This window comes from Struthio camelus, chromosome 3 (assembly GCF_040807025.1).
Source record: "Struthio camelus isolate bStrCam1 chromosome 3, bStrCam1.hap1, whole genome shotgun sequence".
NCBI lineage: Eukaryota > Metazoa > Chordata > Aves > Struthioniformes > Struthionidae > Struthio > Struthio camelus.
Window position 1 is genome coordinate 53,481,504 of NC_090944.1, and position 24,893 is coordinate 53,506,396.

Here is a 24,893-nt window from a genome sequence, read left to right on the forward strand (position 1 = left end):
ATCCCTTGCCAGATTTAATTTCAACTGGGCCTGAGCCTTCCTTGTCGCATCCCTGCACACTCTGGCAACGTCCCTGTATTCCTCCCCAGTGGCCTGTCCCCTTTTCCACATTCTGTGTACTTCCTTCTTCTGTTGGAGTTTGGCCAGGAGTCCCTTGCTCAGCCATGCAGGTCTCCTGCCCGCTTTGCTGGACTTCTTCCTCAGAGGGATGCACTGCTCTTGAGCCTGGAGGAGGTGATGCTTGAATATTAACCAGCTTTCTTGGACCCCTCTCCCTTCTAGGGCCGTAGCCCACGAGATTCCCCTTTTGATGTTCGGTTTTGATTTTTTATAATTTCCTCCTTCTAATCAATATCAATCTGGTCTTGTGTGGGTCTAGCTTTAGTAATCAGTTTTTAAAACCAAAGTCTGATATCTACTGCCATTCAGAGACCTGGGGCTTAAGACTGTCCACGTTTGGCATCTTAAAGCTAAGTGACTATTTTCGTATTACCTAAAGTTTAGCCTTATTGTCTCCACTTAAGTTCTATATACCGCCTGAAAAACAGTCAAGGTAACAGGGTGACAGATTTGGGTTAAGGGTTTAGAAGTAGCCGAATGGTCCAAAGCAACCCACTAATTTCAGTCTGAGAGGAAGAACATTGCACGGTGGTTACCGTTTAACCTTTTAATTCTCTGGTGGCCAGATCAGGAGTATTTTGTGAGGAGCAAAGGCAGTTTACATACAGGACATAGTCTGAGATGTCATTTATGTTAATATTTATTAGTTGAACAGTTGTGTATCTTCTTGTTCTACATAGCCTTGCTAGACATGTTTTTTGTTGACTGTCCTTGATTTCCAGTATTTCCTTTTCTCTCCTATTAGGCATGAGCAGCAAGAATCATGGACAACTGTAGTGATCCTGATTGCTATTAAAGTTCTCTTGACTGTTGAAAGTTGATCTTGGGATCAAAAATGTTTTTAGCTCAAGGGAAGTTAAAAGCTTAATGCCAAATTTCCCTTTTATTTTAACTGCTTTAAATTCTCTGCTAAAGGATCACACTCTAGGTTATCCCTTAAACTTTATTGCAGTGGGTGGGTAGGACTTTCCCACAGGTGCATCTGCCCAGTAGCTACTAATGGCAGTCATCACATATTTAAAAAGGGCTAACTTAAGTTGAAAAGTGCAGGTTAGTGAATGATTAAAATGAGACTGAAGAAAAACACAGCACTATACAGTAAGCAGTCAACTGGAATTTTCTTGGAGCCTCCTCTGTACTATATGCTCTGGATCCTTGTACACAAAAGCAGACAGTGAGCAGGGTCAGGTCTGGAATGTATGAATTCGATTAAATTAATCAACTCTCAAATGATAAAATAAAACCCTCCTGAATAATTATTGGCAGCAGTTGAAGCAGATAAATTGTCTTAAGAAAGGGCATTTGATTTTTAACCTACCCTATTGGTCAATCTGGGCTTATAAAATTTTTCTTCATGGTGTATGAGCACCTAATGAATAGCTGTGTCTTTTCTTCCACTAGTTTAAAACTATTTGAATGTGTTTACGTATCAAATTATATTTGTTTCTGTTTTTAAAAGGAAGAAACTCCAAATCTGCCTGTGGTATGAAAAAGAATGTGTATGGTCTACATATGTGATAGAGCTGGAGCTTTATAAGCTATTAATTCTTCCTAAACCTCTCCACGTGGAGCTGTGCCAAGAACACACTCCCAATCTTCAAGTCCTTCAGAGATGAATTAATTCTTACACCAGAGATTGAGAGCATCACCTTTGTATTGCTAAAAGCCCCAGCTAAGTTTGGAATTTAGCTCCTGGGTTTTTCCGTATAGAGCAAATTAAATTGCTGGAAAAAAATCTAAAGGTCATCTAGCAAGCAAGGCTTTTTCTTTTTTTGGCTTTTTTTGCTCCCCCTTTTTCTTTTCACACTTCCCTATTTTTAGTGTTATGCAACTAGTTGTTGCTGTGCTAGCTTACTATTTCTTGACGGAGCATGTTTTGTCAGCTGTTGAGTCGTTAAGTTATTGACAGTCATTAGGAAAGCTCTTGTAGAAAGCTCAGAAGTAACTTTGGGAATTTATCTCTTCTCTCTCTTAACATTTACAGACACATTGCATATATATATAGACATACATACATGAAATGTGAACACACTACTGACAATTCCAACCAGAATGGGTCTCAGGAAAAAAATGACGATGGTATTCTCCATTTTTCAGTTGATGTCAGTGAGGCAAGTAAAAGTCATATACCCAGTCCCTTTGAATCCTATTTGTACTGTAATCTACTTGCTGCTATTTAGCTGTGCTGTGGTAATGGATTCTACTTCTGGAGCGTTACTCATTATGGCGAGAAGTTGCAACTGTGGTCAGGGACCTTCTGGTTTTGTGTGTGTGTGTGTGTGGTTTTTCCTAATGAAGTAATAATTGGCAAAGCTGAACTGGAATTGCTGATTGATGTGTGAAACATGATCTTTGGGTTTTTAGGTTAACCATTGCTAGCAAAATTATAAATCCACAGTTGCCTAGCTGGTGTTAACATAGAAATTATTAGTTTCTACATTAGAATCTCAGGAGAGGTCACAAGTGGGAAGAGGTGAAGGTGAATTTTTTTCTTTCTTTTCTCAGAAACTTCTGTCAGAGAGGGAGAGCAGCCTTTGAATTGTGTCTTAAAAAATAACAAAGAACTTGTATTTTTTTCACTGTTTCATCACTTTCCTTCTCATACTGCCTTTCTAGGCAATGTGGCCTACCTAGATGACTTTTCTGTCCCTCAGCCCCCTGAAAGATTCCTTCTGGGATCCTTCTCAACTGATTTTATAAAGCTGTAAACCAAGGCTGATGAATCCCAGAATGCTTAGTGTACAAAATTCTTCCCTGGTTTTATTACCATCTGATCAATAGTAATGTTTTATGTCCCCCCATCTCCCCTCCCCAGGTCTTTAGCTATTAATTCTCCTTACCAACCAGGGCAATTTAGATGCATGCACAAAAAATTGCATTATTTGTAATTGGGTAGTGCAGCTACCCTTATCAGCTGGTGTCACTGGTGACATGCATAGTTATCAGTCTGGTAGGAAAATTTGTTTGATTGTAAGAGATGAAAACTGAAAGGTCAAATAACTGAACTTCCATTGAAACAAGGCAGTCGGGGGCCTTGATTATCCAGGTGTGGGCAGCAGGTGGCAGTGTGAGTCCATAACAGCAGAGCAGATGAATTCAAGCTAAAATCAGAAAAAATGAAAAGAAAAATTATTTATTTTTACTCCATATTAGTCTTCTGACCTAATCAGTAAAAAAGTCATTATTCACACAACACTGGGCAATATGCATTGTAATTTTTAACAAATAATAGGAAACTGTTAATGTTTTCACAGGAAATACAGTTCTGTCTTGTGCAGCAATGGTCATTTATCACTGCACTTTGTGAAATCACTCATTTGTTCTAATTTGAATGTAAATGACTCTAAGGTTTTACAAATAAGGTGACAGACTCACATAAATGTAATTGCAGGGTTCATCTCTCTCTTTTTATATATCACTCATTAAGTTATGAATTAAATACATCGTATTAAACCAGGGGCATGTCCAATGATGATATTGTAATGGCAAATTACTCTATGCTATTAGAGGTGTATTTTTTATTCATGGACATTAATTTGTCATTAAGCGGCATTAGTTTAGCACTTTTATGTGGAAGACGTGACCTGAAAGAGGAGACTTAACTGCTGTAATATGAAAGAACAGGAATACAGGCACCAGATATACAGAGCTTTTTTCATCTCCTATAAAGAAGCAGAAGGACATTTTATTTAAGTTTGCTTTGATCTAAAGCAATTTGAGTTGTGTTTAGTCATTTTAGCAAAGGTATTCTGAAACACAAAAATGCTTTGATTATGAAGTATTTACCAATATGAGGAAAGCCAGAAAGTGAAGTGCAAAATGGTGGCTATAAATCATTTGTAACCTATGAACCTGGCGGGAATGTTGGGCCTGAAGTGAGTTAGAATCTGTTTTTATCTCAGAAGTGCCACTGTGATGGATAAGTAATTGTCCACTCTTTTTTCTCTGTATTGGCTTTGCTGAAATAGAACAGACTTTTTTTTTTTTTCTTCTTAATTATGAAATAAGTATCTTTTACATGCTCTAGTCTTTGTATTTTTAAATACACTATTATTATTTTCATAGGGATCAACTTAAAGTTTGAAAGGTTGAGCTGAGTCTTTCTCATGAAAATGAGGAAATATATTATTTGATAAATTTTGAGACGCAATCTAAAGTATTACATTCAGGAAAATATTGAATGCCTCAGTCTACTCCCTTTTAAAGAGCTGTTAAAAGAGCCATGTAGATTTTATTTTCATTTTATAGTCAATTTAATAGAAGAGACTGTGCCCTCAAAACTTTCACCTCTTTGCTTAATGGTAGAGGTGGACTGAAGTCGTAAGGATCCAAGTTAATACAACCTAGTGTTTAACAATATTTAGATTTTAGAGTTTTCTTTGGACCGTCTCTAGTTAAAGGCAGAATATAAGCCTGTGTAGTTGATATTTTTTCCTGTTATATGCCATGTTCTCCTGGTGGTTTAATCATTATTGTTTGATGCATTTATTCACAACATACTCAACTGCCAGTGAAAAGGAAAGATTTATAAAGAAAATGACAAGATACTAAGCCTCAAATATGCATAAGTAGTTTTTATGGTAACTGGAAGTACCCCAACTTTTATGGTAACTGGAAGTACCCCAAATTAACATCTAGTTTTAAAGTTTAAATTATTTAAATACTTAATAGAGGAACATTCTTCACTAGAACATTTCAGCGTGGAGGGGAGCACAAAGCAGAAAAGTCATCTGTAAGGCTGTTAATGTTTTCCAGTAGATTTGTTCACAGTGGTAAATGAGACAGTATCTTAGCACATCCTGTCATTTATAATGTTTTGTTTTATACATCTACATAGGAGTAGAAATTGCCAGAAAACCAGTATCTGGCTTCAGAAATGATCCAATCTGAGTTCTATTTAAAACAAAAAAGTGCATTTCTGTCTAGTAGAGTAATGAAGAGGGCTTAAAGCCAGAATGAATGTAACTGTATGCATGCTTTCTTGCTGAGCCTGCAGCCAGTATGTAATTGAAACACATAAGTTTTCTTTATTTATCTTACTAATCCTAAAAATTAAAGATACAGACTAAAACATTAGTGATAATAACTTTATTACCCATCAGTAATGTCCTGGAAGTATATTATTCCAACTTCTAAATTGTTTATTCAGTTATTTTCTTATGTAAACTATTCTAAACATCTCTCTCTTAATTTGAAGGAAGTTACTACTAAATTTCCCATCTACATCACCAGAGTCTTACAGAACTTGGGATTTGCGCCACAGAATGTGTCTAGCTATATGGGTGGCACTGGATCTTGGATAACTTAAATCCAGGACTTACATTTGGCGTTCTGATGGCATCGAACTGACGTCGCATGGAATTATCTCTAGAGTATTTTGTAGGTGTGTGTGTGACTCTTTACAGGTGCTGTTGTGTCCTCTGCGTTAGGGAAAGTGATAGTAACATCTTAGCTGGATTTCCTTCCGAAACACTTTGACCTTTGTTTTGGAAGTCACTCGAAGCAGTTTTTTCTAAATTCCATTACAGAATTTTCTCATTATTTACTCTAAACCACATCTGTTCTAATTATATATGTAAAAGGCCTTAACTTTTTACAGTATCAAAACACACCTATTGATCATGGGGAAGGTATTGTGATAACCTCAGGTAGGGCCAGCCCCTAAAACACATCAGAATCGGAATTTCCGTTGACCTGAAATGGTAAATTCTGGACATCGAAAAAGCTGAGTGGGTAGGCCCAATGTCATATTGTTCAAAGTCAATATTTACTTGTATTTGGATTTTGGTTTTGTCTGCCTTACCATATATTTACAGCTTTACCGTCTTCATGGAGAACTGAAGTATGCAGCTAGTCTACGTATACAATGGTGATGTCAAGGACCCTCAGAGAATGATATTAAATACACGCTGTTCCTAAATACTTGAAAGTATTTGACCGCCTAGGTACTGTTGTGAGTCTGGCTTGTATAACACAAAAAAAGCCCTAATTAAGTTCTGGATGCACATAGCAGCATGCATCCCTGCACCAAAAGTTGAAGAGACAGATGGAGCTTCTGGAAAAGGAATAAAACAAGTAGCCAAAATTATCAGTGCGGTGAAAACTACGGAAAAAGCAACAACATCCAATATATGTAACCTACTATGAGATACTTTGAAAACTGTTGTTGTTAGGATTTTGCTTTTAGAAGTGATTGCAATCTTTGAAATGTTGACATTTTAGCAAAGTTTCTTATTAAAATTCAAATTTTAAAAAGGACTTTTAACAAAAGGATTTGTAATTAAAATTGCATGGAATAATCATTGACCAAGAAAAGTTTTTTTCTATGAACTCTAGTTAATTTCTAAAAACTGTAGCTGTTATTTCTGCAGAAAGGATTTATTTCTGCAGCTAATCAGGGTCCTTCTTCTAAATGCACTTCCAATTTCCTGTTAAGCATGTCTGTGGCTTCACTTTATTCTGGAAATGTTTGAAGGAGGGTCTAGAAGACGGCACTCAGCATACTTCTGGGTGTTGAGATACTGGCAAGTGTCTGTACTTGTGAACAGCTAGAACTTGGGACTACAGTGATCCGTTCTGCTCTTAAATATGTTGTCTTCAAGGTGGAGTCTTTAAGCCAATGAGAAATTGGCCATTTGATTAAATTGTCTTACGTGTATAATACTTCGATTAAATATTTTTCTCCTCTATGCTTCTGTGGAAAAGATGCCTTGGTGGTAAAGCATGGAATTCTGACCATAATCTGTTTGAGCTGGCAGGGTTAGGGGGAGGCACAGAGGGGCGGGAGGGTAGGGTATTTTCTTATTCTTAAGAACGCCTGGAAACTAAATTAGCAAAGTGGTCTTGATCTTTAAAAATGATCATGCTGTCCTGGTGCTTAGCATCTTCAGCAGTGTAAAGATTCACATATCTTACTTTTGGTAGGACAAGTGACTTATTTAGCACTAAAGAAGGTCAGATGTAGAACGTGTCAAACTAGATATTCAGTCAGTGTCCATTTTTTACATTTGAGCTTTGCTCTTTCTAGATTTCCTATTTTGGAAGGTCAGATTTATAATGATTTTTTGACCATGAGAGTGATATGTAAATCCCAGGTCACTAGTGCTTTAAATAAAATTAATTAAAAATTTGATTCTGTTAAAGCATACCAAATTCTATTTGTTTATTTTATTCAGTGATGCTGCCGTAATTTTTTTCATTTTTCCAACTTTTCCACCCATATGTACAGTACTATCTCTTTTCATCCTGTTTACCTCCAGATAAATAAGTTCCAATTGTTATATAGTAAACCTATTAATCGGCACAGCTCCTAGTCATGTGAAAAAGAGGTATGTTCTTTTCACTGCATAAATTTAAGGACAGAGTGTTGTAGAGACGTATTATATCACTGAGACGTATTGCTTTAACAAAACATGTTACAGACATTTTGCTGATATACTAAACTGCATACATAATTTAAAACTGTGTTACAGTTAGATTAAAAAAAAAAAAAATTATCTACTGGCTAGAGCATCGGAGTAGGTTCCAGGCAATGGAGGTTCTGTTTCCGTATCTGAATTTTTATATTTCTTTTCCATTGTGGGCAAGTTTTAAAATCTTTCTTCTGCCCCACTTTTTCCTCTGTAAAATGTGAATTTGATGTGGTTTAGTGTTGTGAGCACAAAATCTGTTTGATTTTTGAGGTGCTCAGATATTGCAGGAGCATGGAGGTACCCAACGAAGTAACCGTTTTCCAAATAAAGTGTATTTTGCGTCCCCTTTAATGTTGCCTTTTTATCATTCATACACTGATGATCACATTCTTTTTAAGAGATGAGAACCGTCATGTCTTGCTGCAGCTGCAACAAGTCTGTTACTATTTGGAGGAATATGGAACCTTATTCTCTCAGAGGTCGAATTATGCATCAGTGGAAATAATTCCTTCTTCGCTTGTCCAGATAGTTGGCAAAAACCTTATTTTATTGTAATCATTTTCTTAACGCAGAGTTGCAAAATGTTTGTAAGCACGTGAAGGCAATGCAAACAGTCCAGTACTTCCCAGTCTAGTGACCAGGGAAATTTTAATCCTGTAACCACAAGTCAGAAATTGTTTTCTGAAAATTTGATCTTTCAGATCATAGCTTTAAGTCCCTCAAATAGTGTTAACTTCTCTTCCCAGTTCTCATTCTCCTTCAACATATAATTATATGGAGAAATGACATCTATCTCAGTTGAATTTTGATAATTCTAACTTCCAACTAGTTGGTCTGTGGACTCCCTCCCTGCAAACTTCAGAAACTTCTTGCTTTCATGTATTCTCTCCAGGTTATAAAAGTCTTTGCACAAGATCAAATCCTCCATCAGCCTTTCTTTAAAAAGTGAAACTGAGTGCCTTAAATCTTACAAGACTGTTTTACCAGCTTATAGTATTTTCATATTTGTGAAGAGCGGGCTCCAGAACTGGGACCAATATTTGAGCAGTAGTCTTGAAAATGCTATGTGAAGCAGTAAGTGTTCTTTACTTTTATTGGACAGTACTTAGTGTGCATTTTATGACATGAGCCTGTTTTTGCCACAGCACTGTTCTGAGAACTCATGTGATTATTTATGACAGCTTCCTAGTCCCTCCTGATGGCCTGTAAGTGTTGTTCCAAATAGAGCCTATAATATTTTCTGTATCAGCTATGTTATTGGTTCTCAGATGTATTTTGTTTGAATGTGATCATTTTGCTGGGGAGGCCAACAATATTGGGTTCTGTCAATCTCATAATTTGTTACCCCACTGCAGAGTCTCCTGCAAGCTCTACTAGTGGAACCTATCACTATCTAGTTTGATAAAACTGTTAACAGTATTGGACCGAGAATCAATCCCTTGAAGAATTCACTGGAAAAAGTCACGCTGCTTGATAATTTACTGTTAATAACTTCATTTTGAGATCTATCCCTGAACAAATTTTTCATCCATCTAAGATGCATCCTCTTAGATATATTTCATATAATGAAAAAATAAAAATCATAACTGGATATCTTTGAGAACTAAGTATATTCTATCAATGCAGTTGATAAAATGAACCATAGTTATTCTGCTCAATAGGTCTCTCTCTTTTTTCACCTCTACTTGTAAATAAACTCCCCTATTCATTGCGTGCATTACAAATTAGGTTACCTAGTCTGTAGTTCACTGGCTTGATCTTCAGTCCCTTTAGGTTTCCCCCTTTTTGCCAAAGCTTGTACAGTGTTAACATTGGATTCTTCTTAGCGAATTCTCTTAATTCTTTATTGCATGTCATCCATGGTAGTGACATTAAGATATGTAATTTCTGTTCACATCTCCCTTAGTTACGAATAGAAAACTTTGTTCAAACAGCAGGAGTCATATGGGGTAGACTTGCCTTTCATTCTAAAAATAGTACAGACATAACTGGAATTTTTCTGCCCTTTCTGTGTTGCTATCTACAACTTCATAATTTGTTTTTATAAATGGGCTATGGCCCCTTGTTGTCGGAAATTCGTTATGTTTACTTCACCTTTTTCTATGCTTACGTACCATACAGTTTGGTACTGTTCTGTTCATACTTCTGCATCTCCATATCACTGTCCAGCAAGAGGATCATCTTGAGTTTGTGCGTGGTCTCTTTGTAGTGATATTTTTTTGAGCATTTTAGAGGATATTGTAATGTTCAACTTTCTCTAATGCTTCTTGTTAAATTTGTCCAGACTGCCTCTGCTTCAGCTATCAAAATGATATTCAATATTGAGTTATCCCGCACTGGATTCGGTCATTGTGTCTATGAAGTATCACAGACTGCCTTAAAAAGACCTGAGAAAGTTTTGTTGCTTTGTGAGGTGTTTAGCAAATATTCTGGAGACTGAAGTTATCTGTGTTAACTAGCCAGTTATTCTACATTCTAGACAATTTGTTTCATTCTCTGGTGTCATTAAGTGCCCAGCTAACTACAGTTACTCCTGCCTAGTTCTCCATCTTTGGATCTGTTTATTAGCTTTGAAATCCTTAAGTGTTTGGTGATAGGCAGATGTCTGGGATTCTGGAGCAGAGACAGATTTTTAAGTAAAGTAGTCTCTCATTGTGTTTATTACAGAGCAAACATATATGTCATTGGAATGCTCCAGAAATAAAATCTCATAAAAGTTCTGCAACAAAGAAAGTTGTGAATCATATTGTATATTTGTTACATATGAACATCTCAAACTCTTATTTATACCTAGACTATCAACATTGGTATGTAGATAATTTCAGAATATGTTTCTTAATGCGACATCATAACATTGACTTTTTTTTTTTTGGTTAGTAACTACCTTGCTATTATCCATCTCCCTCATTATTAATATATGTCTCTTCAAAGCAGTTTGAGGATCTATCATCCAGCCTTTTCTTTTCTGGATTGTGATTCCAATAAAACTCTAAGCCTTTTGCTAGATTCCAGCGCTGATTTTGATTTGTTATCTCTGGGCTCCTTATCTGAACATATTCTCCTTTCTTTCCTCTGGTTTGGGTTTTGTTTATGCTTCTGCACTTGAACGTCATAGTGACTTTCTTTGTTCTGCCTTTGTTCCAAAGAGGATCATCAGTAGCATGAGAGAAAAAGACTTTCAGCCTTCAGTTTTTGTAGTTGTGATTTGGCGCACAGCGGACAATGATGCAGACAGGATCTTGCTTAGTTGTGGCATAGACTATGGACAGTGCAGATGCGGTGGGATGAGACTTACCCTGCAAAGTTGAAACAAGTCTTTTCTGAACATACGCAAAGTATTTTGCTTTTCCAGAAGCTCATAAGTGCAGTTAACTGTGGAAGATTTTTGCAGTGACAGCAGCTCCCACCAGTTATTTCCATTTGGGATATTTTTAATGTGGAAAAGCAATTTTTTTTTTTTACTCTCATTCTTAATAATGCATAGTACAGTTTCAGGAGATTTTAAAGAGCTTCATCCTGAGGCTGAAGAACTTCAACTTTAAAGTATTAAATTTTGGCAAAGTAATAAGAGACTGAAAGAAAGGCATCGGAAAGGAGAAGTGTCAGGAACCTTAACAGTACTAACAGATCGAATATAATGCTGATTTTTTTTTGTGGTAATGGAGTCTGGAGTTAAGAATGAGGTCATATTTTAATCTATTGTGTATTAAACATATTTTTAACATATATTTCCACTATGTATGGTGGTTTTCATAGTATTTAAATACTATTTTTCATAGTATTTAAAGATTATTTTGTTTTTCAAAACATTTAAGGGACTTCCTTGCTGACTTTTGAAACAAATGTTAAGAAAATTACTGAAATTATTTTTTCCTCCAATAAACAATCACTATGTACCTGGGCAGTTGCCAGATCCATTACTCAGATACAGAAAGAAATGAAATAAGTATTGGAAAATCATTTCTGAGCATCCTCAGTAGAATCTCCTGCATTTCAGCTGATCATATTCAATTCCCATTTGTAACATGTCATATTATTTCTATCCTGCCTGACAGACAAAAGGGCTGTTACTGTGTCTCACTTGAGGAACAGGTTTACAGAGAATTTTCATGTATTAAATCAAAGGCTGACTTTGAGCTACTAATGTGATACCATCAAGAAAAAGGCAGTTTGAGCGTGGGATATTTCATACAAGATAATTTCTTAAAGCTAAGGAAGTATTAATGATGTACAAGATGATGTACAAGATAATGCTGAAGCATCATGAGAAGTATTTTTAAGAGTTTTCCCATGCAGGAGAAAAAATGAAGTCAAACTGGCATAGGTGCAGAAAGGGACAGCTAGGATGATCAGGAAGGCCTGTTTTATGTGAGGAGATTAAAAGAGCTTGGCTTGTTTAGTCTGTAAAATGAGGGCTGAGGAGGGAAATGATTGCTTTCTGTAAATATATCAAGGGAATAAACACAAGGAGAGTGAGAGAGCGAGCTGTTAAAACTAAAAGATAATGTTGGCACAGGAACAAATGTATATAAACCATCTGAGTAAATTAAGTTGGAAATTAGAAGGAGTCTCAAAATCAGCGGAGTAGTAGTGGTAGTAGCGGTAGTAGTTGGGAGCAATACCTTAAACCAGTTTCATGATGGATCTTTCTAAATTTATGACTAAGACTTTCTGAGTTTGCTCAGTGTAGTAGGCGAATCAGCCTGCGGTCCTGTATTCTCATGTCTTCCACTGTCATTAAGCTCTACAAAAGAATTTGAAGAAATGGCATTGTGCAGTTCTGTTTTTCTTGATTCTTCCTGCCGATGGTAGATATTTTTCTAGCTACTACTTCTGTGAACTTTGCTGGGGTTCTGAAGGACTAAACTTGCTCTTTTTGAATTTGACAGTATTAGCAACAGCAGAAGGATAATGGAAAGTCAGCATATGAGATTGCTGGTGGTCGACAGATTAGCCAAATAGTTTTCAGCTTTTCTCTATCACCATAGTCCCGCTGAAGAGATAGCAGAAATATGAAGTAATGAAAACATTCTTAAAGCCTATGTATCAGTAGTTTGTGATATCTACCAGAAGAATGCAAGATTATATCATCCCTCATAACATACTTGAAGAACGGACAGACTCTCACAGTTGACAAAAATTGCAAACGTGACAAATATGCAAAAATTCTTTCTTTGGGTTCATACTATGTGAACTGGCATAAAAAGGCCAGTGGAAAGGTGAGATGATCTCCATGTCCTTTGTGATCCTTCTGTTTTTCTGTGTTAAATAATACTGATTGATAGAATTATCCTGCCAAGAATGCCTTTCTGAGATGTGAAACTTTTCATTTGGAAAGTTTTGGTGCGAGGTGCGTGCAACATTCCTACAGGAGCATCTGTTTAGCAAGGGAAGGCAGCTATTAAAAACACTGCAAAAGTGTATCTGTGAAACTTTAACTGTGTAGTCTTAATGTTTCATCATTGTGTATACATAACCAAGTATGTAATTACATAATAGAAAGAAATGTATAATCAGGGTCAAGTAAAATATTGAATTGGATTGCCATTTGAAAATATTTGCACTATTATGTAATCGTTTGGATAAACGTATCTAAGACGCTAGAAAATGTTTCTGTTTTTTTCAGTTTTACTTTGAGCATCTGTATGTGATATGTTTCACTTTTTTGGGGCAAGGAATGGAGATCAGATGTATATTTCATCACATGAGCTAATCTGAGAATGTCTTGGCCTTCTGCTGCCCATGTGAAGGTCACAGGCCGCCTTCATGCCTTCAAAGAGGGTGCTTACTTGCACCAGCCAGCAGGACTGAAACTGAAAACTAAGCAGATACAGATAACCACCAAGTGAGAAGGGAAATAAATTCTCACAGGGAAGAAGGGAAATAATAGGCCTGAATCTTTTTGATACTGTTGTGCTTGTATTTAGCCCCAGACCTACTCTGGAATATCAGCGAGGATGCAAAAGGTCTGTTGATGCATAAAGAAGAAAACAAAAGCAAAGGTTACAGAATATGCTGAGAAAGTGGTGATTTAACAGAAAAAATAATTTTATAAAATGAGTCAATTGAAAAGTTATCCTTAGCTGTGCCTTATAAATACATCTACTACATCTACACCCCACAGTGATCTTGTAATGAATGTAAACGCTATATTGTAGAATGAGAAATTCTGGCCCAGCTATCCCATTGTGGCCCTGTTTCAGCAAAAATGTTTTTTGTGGTTCAGCTGGATGGCTTTGGTGTTTACTGTGAGGAAATTTCCAAATAAGACCTAAAATACAGTTTCTGAAGTATTTGTGCGTATGCTTAGTATGAAATAAGCATGTCTGTTGCCCTGTTACCTGTATATAGGTTGTCTGTTGGTTCTGAAGTGAGTGAGTGAGGCATTCCACAACCGGAGCCTTGGCTGGTACAGGAAAAGAGAGTTAGTACTGACAGACCTGGATTTATGTTCTCTTTAAAATCAGTTGATCCCTTTTATTGTCATGTAAAGGTATTTTTTCTGCTGCAATTTTTTGTTTTGTTAGTACTCCTTAGCTATTTAGCATCTTTTTGCTGCCATTTATGCCAAGATTCTCTTCTGAATGACTCAGCTGGTTTATGGTATTTAACATAGCAGAGAACCTAGAGGATTCAAGACCATATTGTAGTAGATGTTGTTTAAGAATTCTGAATAAGCAAGTGCCTGCTGTAAAGACCTTACAAAAACATTTTCACTTTAGAGAGGCTGACTGCCTTTTAGAAAAGGGGAAAATGGTGACACAATGCAACCCTTCTCTGTTACACCAGTAGGGCTAGTTGTGTAATACCCTGATTTATAACAGTGCTATAATCTAAATAGGAAGCAGGTGGAGTCACAACTGGGTACGATACTTTGGATATTAATGGTTTGGCTCGGCAATGGAATTTCTAAAGCTGTATATACTTTTTCTGTCTTAATTATGCATTCATTAAAAGCTTTTATACCCAACAGAATAAAGTAAATATTTTTTGATCTCTGTAGTGCGCTCCCAGACTGTAGATTTGCACAGCAGGGTCTTGATAATCTGAATAAATTGTATTTCCCCAAGGAGTTTATCTTTCAAATAAGGTCATAAAGAAATGCATTCTTCCCCCTTAGTTCTCCTTGTGCTTTTTCTGCTGTTTATAACGCAGAGCACAGGAATAGAGGTGTATTGTAGTCTACTGTGTGCTTGGTTATGATTAACTCTCATTTATCAATCTGTTACTTATGTCCTTTTCTGTGGTTTGCACAATGCAATTATTCTTAAAAGTACAGATGAATAAAGATGGATTTGAAAGTAATTTAAATACAGTGTTTATTTAAAAAAAAAAAATCCTGTTACATACATGTCCATATTAAAAGACAATGTCACATCACTTATCTTAAGCATTTAATGTTGTCTTCTTTTCAGGTTTGTTTGGAAATCTGATTTTCTTCTATGAGGATTTTAAATGTTGGCTCATGGTTAAATTGGTTTGGCACCAAAAGGCTGTTATTACTGAAACATAAAACCAACGATGTAGAACAGTGAATTCACTTAACTATTGAAAGAGGTGAAAAAAAAGTATAGTGAATAGAATGCATAGGATCAGATACAGCTCTTCATTTTTGAAGTAGACACTGATAAATCATTTGGCCAATGTGTTTGACGGATTTGAGTTTACTGTGGGATTTTAGAATCATTTCAACTGTTAATTAAAAGATCTCTCTATAATTTTATACATATTTTCTTTGTCTGAAAATGTTTCAGCAGTGTAAAATGCATCATGTTAGAAAAAACAGGATCACTACCTTTCCTTAATTCTCTCTAGCTCTCGACATTTCTTCTTGTGTTCATATTTCATCCTTCAATTCAAAAAAGATGTGGCATATATCAAAGTTTATGGAAAAAAACAAGTTCAGAGGTTACAATAATTTAAAAATTTTATATATATAAATATAGAAGTTTAAACCTGTTTTGTATACCATTTTTTTAAAGAAGATATGCTGTGATACAGTTCCAGAAGAAAGTTGCACCCAAACTTTTAAATGTTTGTAACTGCTCTTTTAACAAAATCTAATAAAATTAATGGAAAGCAGAGACAGCCAGAACTCTCAGCCATGCCCACAAATGAATTGAAAGAATAACCAATTTCACTTTCAGTTATTTAACAGAAAGTTTTAGTTTGTTTAAGAGTTTAGTTGGAAAATCTATTCAGTGAAAGTAAATCAGACCGAGTTGATAATGGTTGCTTTGTTACTTTTATTTTTTAATGCCAGAAGATAAGGTATATTCTTTGCAACTAGCTTACATACTCCACTGTAGTGTGATGTTTCTGAAAGTCTTGCCACATATTGAGAGCTGGGTTATCTGATAGCAATATATATCTTACAATCTCAGTATCCCTACTGAGACAGTAATGTGTAGTACTATATAATTTTGATTGGAGTGTTGGTATGACAGTCTGATAATTTTCATTTGTAAAAGCTATTGCGGTACTTTGGCTATGAAATTCAAACCTATAGATCAACTTTAGAGAAACACAGATGAGTTTCTGATTGCAGGCCAAGACCAGTTTTAACGAGATATACTTGCAATATGGATCAAGCAGTAAACCGGGAGTTGTGGCAGGTCACTAACGTATTCTGTCAGAGGAAGCCTTAAACACCATATGAAGCCTAGCAATAAAAATAAATAACCCTCATAATAAATAAATAAATAGACAGATATAATAAATGCCTGAAATAAATGAAAGTACAAATATAAATAAATGATATTGTAAATAAACAACTGATAGGACTTTATTTATTTACCAATAGGTATCTTCAGCCTTTTCAACTATATAAAGATTTTCAGCAAAAACTTCAGCCAGTTTTGATTAGAGGGGATAGGGGAGTTTGGGGGATTGTCAGAAATACCCGGCCAAAAATGAAGCCTCTGCAGTCTTTTGGATTTCACTGAAGATTTGAATTTTTTTTTTTTTCCTAGGGAAAAATTGCATTTGTGTGTCACATTACTCTTGCTATCTAATGAGCAAAGATTTTTATTGTGCCAGCTCCAGTAATACCCTCTTCCAAAGACCACCAAAATCCCTCTGGCCTCCTCCATTGACAAATAATGGGATTTGATCAGGCTTGTATTTCAATTGGAAAGTTGATCTTCAAATCACAATGCTTGATTATTTATTTGTTCATTTCTGTTATTCTTTCCAACTATAGCTGTTGACTACAAAAGAGTTCCATAATTATACACTGAGTTCTTCTATTTTTTTTCTGAAAGTTTGGCATTCATTGATTTGATGATTTGTTTTTTTTTTTTAAAGATAGCCTTCCAAACCAGTGACAGTAAAACATGGTTGTTGCTTGTTAAATGCTGTGATGTTTAGTTCAGTTATGCTCCTTTGCATTGTGCCACAACTGCTTGGCCATCACAGAAGTGGTATTTTTAGGTACCATCCGCAGATACTACATCAAAGAACAAGGCGCACAGCAGACACTTGTCATTTAAAATTCATTCTTTTTTCTTTCTCTCTGCAGTTGGGGAGGATTTATCCTTACCTTCTCTATTTTAGTGTGAAGAGGAAGTGACACAGTAGAACTGCTCAGAATTTCTGTGGCTCTTGGGATGATGGCTTTTAGTACTTATTCCAGCAACATAAGCAATTTTTATCTTCCAAGAAAACAATGTGAAACTCAGAAGCTTAAGCAGATAATGAATAGTATTTATCTTTAACATGCAACCCTGCCATTGAAGGTGGGCAGTTAGAGTGGGTGATTATTTGACAAATAGGAGCTTCCAAAGGAATTTGGTTCAATTTCCTTCAGTACTGATTCCTCTGAGCAGGTGAAAAAAATTGTATTCCTCTACTCTCCATTGCGTATGCATAAACAGCTCCACAGTCATGGGGACAGCCACCCGATTCATGCATTCAAGATGTAGTCCATAAAACATTCCAAAAAAACCCTCTTCTCACTTTCCCATCTTCCCTGTTGCTCTGCTCTATCTGCCAGCCCTGCAGCTCATTTGACATTTACAAGATTTCTTGTCAGTTTCATTTGGTGCTGCCATTCCATCCAGCAGAGCAGTGAAAGCGAAATTGACTTAATTTAGTCTGTTTCTCTTTCCTGCTCTAGTCCCTATGTTAAGTAACCAGCAAAGTGAAACTGACAACAGTTCTTGTCGTTTTCACACATGGAGCTGGTCAAGGAGAAGGCTGCTGATAGGGAGCAATGCAGTAATTTGGAAGATGAAAAGCAGGTTTGTGAAAGGGAGGAGAAGAGGGAAAAAGATGTGTGAGCATGAAGCAAGAAGAGAGAAAACCGATGTGCCTTTTTTTCCAAACGTACTAGGTCCTTTTGTCTATTATGGATGAATTCATGCCCCTTCCCCTGAAAAGCACATCGTCTAGAATAGCAGTAGTTAGTTGTCCAGACACTAATTTACAAAGAATGCCAAGTTGCTCATTAATGTAGGATATCTGTTATCTGTATGAAAAAACCCCTTACCCTGAGTTAGTATAGCTTTTGTCTCTAGAATTTTCTGCTGGTAGAAAAAAGAGAAGAAAGACTGAGGCCAATGTCATCTACAGGTTGCTGCCGGGGGAGGAAAAAATGAGATTTTTTTTTTGTTAATTGAAGATAAATTTATATATAAAAGGTAGTTTGGCATATCATATAGAAGAGTTTTGTGCAGTTTCAGTGGAGCTAAAAGTTACACTACACAGGTGCTCTGGCTCAATCAAAATAGTAAATAATGAACAAACAATTGCTTGGAACAAACCATTGTAATTAACACATATTTTTTTTAATCCACTTGTTAAGTCCGGAGAGCTCTTGTCGTACACTGTAAGTCATACTAGTTTATTATTTTATCTACTACTCTATATTTCTTATAGATGCTGCATACATATATGGTTTTAGCAGTTGCAGTACAAATGAGTACTCTCATGTATATTTGCATATGCAGTAGTAGCATTTGCACATACATTTTGAATGAGACTATGTTAATTAATGTGAAGTTATATTACCTTCTTTCTCTCTCGCTTCCAGAAGAGCAACCTTTTTTCATTATCTGAGACCTGTGGGGTTTTTTGTTCTTTGTTTTGTTTTGTTTTTTTTTTCTGAGACATATTTTATTTGCTTCACCTATCTAGGAATTAAATAGTTTTAATTACTTGGACCTGTACAAGCTTGCGGACCTCTTCAACCTCACTTTGTTGGAGAATGCAGTGGTTGACTTCTTAGTAAAACATCTATCTGAGTTATTGAAGAGTCATCCAGAGGAAGTCCTGGCACTCCCATACAGTCTTCTTCGAGAGGTTTTTAAAAGTGATAAACTCACTTCACTCAGTGAAGAACAAATCTGGCAGGTAAGGAAATCAGTAAAACAAGCAGAATGTGTGATACTCTGTAAGCCATAAGAGTACTCTGTTGTTTTGGAACACAGGAGCAATCTTAAGAGAGGCTAAGAACTTGAGTGAAACCTGTGAATAACAGCAGAGGGATTTTTTTTTTTTATTAAATTAAAAAAAACTATGTTATGTAAATAATATTAGTTCATTTGAAATAGAACTTTGTTTACTGTTTATTTGTGTGATGCAGATGTGGTGAGATATTTTCTTCCAGATCCAACTTTGCAGGTGAGAGTAGATGGCCAGTGCGTGCAACTTGATTATTATTGTCTCTGTGTGGAGCAAGGCTAGCCCCATCAGTCTGGTGACAGACTTGCTTCTGCAATCTCTTCCATTCGCTTCGGACAAAACTAGTTGCATTAACCTCAGTTAGTCGTTGAAATTGCGTAGGCCACTGCAGCTGACTTTTCCTGAAGCAAGATGTGGAGTCATCTCACAGACTTCTCTGCTAGGAGATGAGAGGAGGCAATATGCCTCGGTAGAAGAGTTGTGGCAAGAAGCTGGAGGTGGCAATCACTTCTGCTAAAAAAAGCTGGATCTAGAAAAGGACCACAGGTTGACAGATATAGAGTATTAACAAGAGTAAAGCATTGTGTTGTGAGCTTTATTATGGAAAAAATAGCCCAGTGCCAAAAAAACATATAGCCTGTAAAGAGAGGTACAAAAAAACAAACAAAATCCAGCCTTATTCCCGCCATACATCTGTAAAAATTGGAGCTTATGGTATAGTGAAAGTAAATCGTGATAATGTGTTACCAAAACATTTCCTTTTGTTTTCTTTTGCTGTCGTGTTCTGTAGAAGAAAAGTAGTTTAGGATTTTTCAAGGTAGAAGTTAATGTACTTGAAAGAAATCCATTCTGTCTTTTAGAATATGGGATATCTTGGTCCAACAGAGAGGACTGAGATACAGAAGACCGATTTATATTCAAACCCTGTTATTTATCTGCTTATCTTTTGAATTATTTTAAGCAAGTCTGCAAGTCTTTGTTTTCTGAAAGTATAAATTGTGCTTTCATCTGTAGGGCACTTTGTGTTCTGTAGATGAACATCCTCATGAAGGAACAAAATGTCTCAGCTTAAGCTCTTCAAACTACAATGGCAGTATGCAGATGTAATTTAACCCTTCACTCTGATGACTGACATGTTTGTTTCCAAAACTTTGGGGCTAGATTATGAAGTCTTTCTGAAGATGACATTTTCTGCAGATAGTAATATGAAGTTGTACTCCTTCCTCTCTTGGGCACTGCAGAGCGTCTGTATAACAGAACCTGTAGCACAGTACCTATAGCGGTTTTTCTATTTTGTTTTGGTTTTTTATTTTTTATTTTTAAGCAGGATACTCTGGAGTCCTAGGCCATATTCCCTTGATCAGTGAAGCAGGTTTTGATACAAGATAGTATATGGGGCATAGCTGACTGGCCAATTTGTTTTTATGATCATTTCTCTGCAGGTGCAGTGAAGTCTCCTAGCTATGTGTTTGGAAATACTTTTGCTAGAGAAGTTACTGCAGAAAGCCATACAAGAATTATTTAATGCCAGCTCATTAGTGGGCACGCATATACATGATAGTACACCCTATGCAACTTGCTGAAGCAAAGTTTGGTAACGGGAGTTTTTAAATCTTGTGACGATGCCCTGTCTGGCAGGGGTAACTCAGAAATAATTTTCTTAATCGTCTGCACTACAGTCAGTGAATACTTCAAGAAGCGAGTATGACAAAGCTTATGTTACTGTTGCAGGGTCATACTGGGGAGAGATACTTACAGGTAATAGGCTGGTTTTTGAGTGACAACAAACTCCCCACTGTCCGTTTAAGTGTTATCGTAATTGCTTCTGTAAAGGTTACTAATGCAGTTATGAAGAATTTCTTAAACTATTTTGCTGCTGCAGGCAAAATATATATGTGTATCTTCTTAATTCATTCTGTAGAACCATAAATAAATATATATTTATAAATATTCCAGGTCTCCAAAATGAATTAAAAGACACACGTAAATATTTACCAAATTAGGCATTCAGAAGGCAATAAGAAACTATTTTTGCTTTATCTTAGTAAATAAGTAATTCCCTCATCGTGAACCCAAGAGAAGAAAATCAAATCAGACTAGCTGTATTGCCTCAAGTGTAGTTAAGTTCATCATTTTTGCTAGGGTTATAGTGGTAATGCAATATACCATGCAAGAATCTAATATTCAGCCCAGGGTGAAGATTGGGTATGCCAGAGGATTAGTGTCAGGGTGCTTTATAGAAGTGAAACTTGATGGACAGGCTGGAGACAGATCTACAGAATCTCATTAAATTGCTGAATTGTTCATTACTGAGCACTCTCACTGTAATAAAGTGCTCATTGACTTTGACAAATCCCCATCCCGTGTTTTAAAGAAGAACAGCAAAGCAAGAGGTGTTGGGAAAGCAAGAGGAAATTGGCACAAAGTGGGGCAGATAATAGAAAAGCTGATGGGGGATGCTGCCATTTGATGTGTATGTCTTACCTGTAACTAGTGTGGCCTCCTGCGCGCACACACACACACACGCATATTGTGGCAATATGAATTCAACATGTCTCCAAGACTACTAGTAGGGCTCCTATGAAGCCCTAAGCACAAATTAAAGCTTCCCTCAAAGAACCTCTGGAAAGGATGTCGCTGTCTGCAAAGCACAGTTATTCTTGCTAAATTCTCAATGTCCACTGAATGATTTGAGCCTAGTGTACGTAGAGATTAATGCAGTTACTTTCATGCGGCAAAGTCTATATACAGAGCGATGCTTGCATGTGTTTTGAACTGGTGACTGCAGCTCATATCGAGCCCTTTCCAGATTTTTATTTGACTACCAATTACGAATTGCCCAGCTTTGGTGAGTATGGTGAAATATGCCCTTGAACAAACCAAGTTTGAAGAGGTTAATCAGTAGTATTAATGTCAATAAATTAAGATGTGGATTAGTTTATAGTAATGGAGTAATTCCTGTTGATTCTTTCGGAAAGAAAAGTGTGATTTGCAAGTGGACAGGCTAAGTAGTTCCTTCTTCTTTCTATGCTTTAAAATCTTATGAAAATCTATGGCCTATTGTAAGTTAATTTTTTTAGGAGATGCAAAAGACAAGGAATATAAATACATATTTCTTAAAACAAGCAAACAGTCCACCTCATAAAACCTGCACAGGCTGGGAAATAGGAGCAGCTTGCTATCCTCAATCATTGGGATTTTTTAGGTAGGCTAAGCCAGTAACAATGAATATTATGTGGTGTAGCTTTTTTTTCATATTGATTTTTACATTTGACCAGCATGTGAGATTATTAAATATTACTTTGTGACCATATGAAACGTATGGTTTGTCAACTGCATTGAAATGTGAGTAAACCTAAAGTAGTGACATGAAAGAAAGGATTAAAAAAAACAAAGAAAAACGAGTTGGAAAAAAAAGCAAATTGTTCTTTGGTACTTTTACTCTTCATCGTCTGAACTGTGTAGCATTGTTTATTCACAGGAAACAGTCATGACGAGGACATAAATATCTAGTTTATCTTGAGGTGAAAAACAAGTCTTTTCGTAATTGGCCATGACTAAAAAGGCTTACTGGCTCTTCTTTAAGGAAGCAGATGAATTCTTTCCCTTGAGAATTGAAAAGGTAACCAACCTTGTATGATGGAGCACGTTCTCAGAGAAATCTAGCAGTAGATGGCTTCTTGATGGAACCTTAGCAAAGAGAAAGCAAGCCAACGATTTGAGTAATAAACTAATGTCAACCTTAGTTGCAAAGTGGTTATATGTCAATCATATTATTTACTAAAAAATTTCAGTGTCAAGAGGCTTGCAAGTTCACTCTTCAAGGACCATACTAATAGTTAGAAATAGAAATATCTACTGGGTCATTCTGTCCCCGCCAGTACATTGGTCAAATGATGCTGTAATAAATACTACACTTGATCCAGGGTGAACTCTGAATCACATTAGACTAAAAATCATCACATGAGATCAATATAGATTAGTTTATTCTTCCCTTGCTGCTGGCAAAGTAGGTTCCTAGAGGATATATATTTTTTTAAACAGCTAACATGAAGAGTAGATCAGTTTTAGTGTTTGCCAGTGCTTCTTCTCAAGTTAAGAATTTTGTGTTGATTTTTACTTTGCCGCTCAGGCCAGTTTCTTGACATGAACTGATAAGTAATCTAGGAAAAACTGGTAGATAATACTCCTTGAGTAGTTTATACAGCTGGAAAGCAGTAGCTATGCTGTGTCTTTTCCAGGGCTAGCCACCGAAGACACTCCAGTCCTGTTAACTTGCTTTGGTATGGTAACATGAACTTGTGTGCGCATCACACACAATGACGTTCCGTATCTGAAAGTGTAGTACTAGTCATTCCTTTTGTTACTATGATCATGAAGTGCAAAATCAGTCTTTATCTTAGAGAAGTGCCTTTGAATAGACAGAAAAACAAATGAGAGGAAGACTACAGTGTCACAGGTCAATATGATTTGGTGGCATATTTTTTATAAAAATAAAAAAAAAGTATGAATCCAGTTTTCTTATTACAGTCCTGTTTATCCTCTTCTAAGGGAGAGTAAAGGACCCTATTTTTAACTGCCTTTTCATGCGGTTCTGCTCCATTTTGAATCTCCTTGTGAGAATTGTGGAGGACTAAACAGATTCTCCAACAGAAATCCCACGGAGTTCAGTGCTGCTGGAAAATCTTGATATGAACAGTTCTCTGCCACAGATAGGCCTGCAGACATCCTCCATACATCACTAGTGATGGCCACGTTTTCTTGTACAGAACAGCGGTTTCTAGAAGAGGGTTGTCAAGTACCGGTGCAAACTTCACATTCTGTTAGTGCAGTGCTTGAATTCTTTTGCTGCCCATCATTTGATTCTATAGAGCAAAGTTTAGTATGAAAGCAAAAATCATATTTCTCCGAGGTTTATATAGTTTTGACAAAACGTGGACTAAGTGCCTCACTAAACGTGAACCTAAGTTCTACTGCAAAACAAATAACATTATAAATAGTAAGTAAAGGAGAGCCTTTCACTAATCAACTTTGTGTTTAAGCAGTATATTAGCCTTTCACTGTTAAAGAAATAAGCTTAAGTGGTCTCTTGGGCAATAAGTGAAATCATGTCTGGTGGTCTAATGCTCATCCGTAGGGAATATTTAGCCTAAGTAGCAAACCACTGCACTAAACGTGGCTGTCAGTCTTTCATCAAGAGGCATAGGAGAGAAAAAAGGAGCTTAATGCATATCAAGGCTGAGCTGAATTACTGAAGCTACATGGGAAAATCAGCATATCAGTATATATATCTGTATGCTGTGGATCTTTTGGTGGGTTTTCAACCCCTGTTTAGTACCTCTTTCATGGGCGCTCTTTGGAAAAGTGCCAAAGAGCCACTCATGAATCTCAGCGTCCACTGTGTCAGATCTGCTGTCGTTGCACTGACTGTGTATCGTGACTAGCTCCAAACAATATTACACAGTTACCCTCAAGTAAAAATGATGTAAAAAATTAGGCTGTGATAGGATGTTGATTTCATTATCTGAAGGCTAGTCCTCATGACACAGGCAGTTCACCTGAACTGATTATGTGCAATGGTAATATTCCTAACAATATCTCCAGACTATTTGGGTGGTATTCATTTGTGTAAACATAGCTATCTGTAGCATTTTTTGGTAGGATACCCTTGATATATAGGCTGAGCTGGGAAGTCAGCCTATATAGGAAGTCAGTGTCCTTCTGGAGCTGTCGCTGGAGACTAGGCAGGGTACGTGTTGAGTACAGTGGATTTAGGCAGCTGAATATCACACTCTACTCTATTGATGTTCTCAGGTCAGCCATATTTTTCCTGATATAATTTCTGCTCATTTGTAATGGTATTAGTATTTTGGTTTACAGTGAAAATGTCTACTGCCTGTTTGTGCTTTCCCTTTACCTGATGGGTTTGACAGTCATCTCCCCCCTTTGTCTGCCTTA

General features: G+C 36.5%; 1 protein-coding gene across 5 annotated transcripts in view; it reads left to right on the forward strand.

Annotated features, from left to right (window-relative positions):
- KLHL32 (kelch like family member 32) overlaps positions 1-24,893 on the forward strand; it is a 132,649-nt gene that overhangs the window by 74,658 nt on the left and 33,098 nt on the right. For 4 of the 5 annotated variants that reach the window (XM_068937842.1, XM_068937843.1, XM_068937841.1 and 1 more), the window contains one exon: positions 18,669-18,884. The exons of the other annotated variant lie outside the window; for it this stretch is intronic. In XM_068937842.1, the coding sequence (XP_068793943.1) occupies positions 18,669-18,884 (216 nt within the window). The remainder of the gene's footprint in view (positions 1-18,668; positions 18,885-24,893) is intronic. 5 annotated transcript variants of the gene reach the window in all.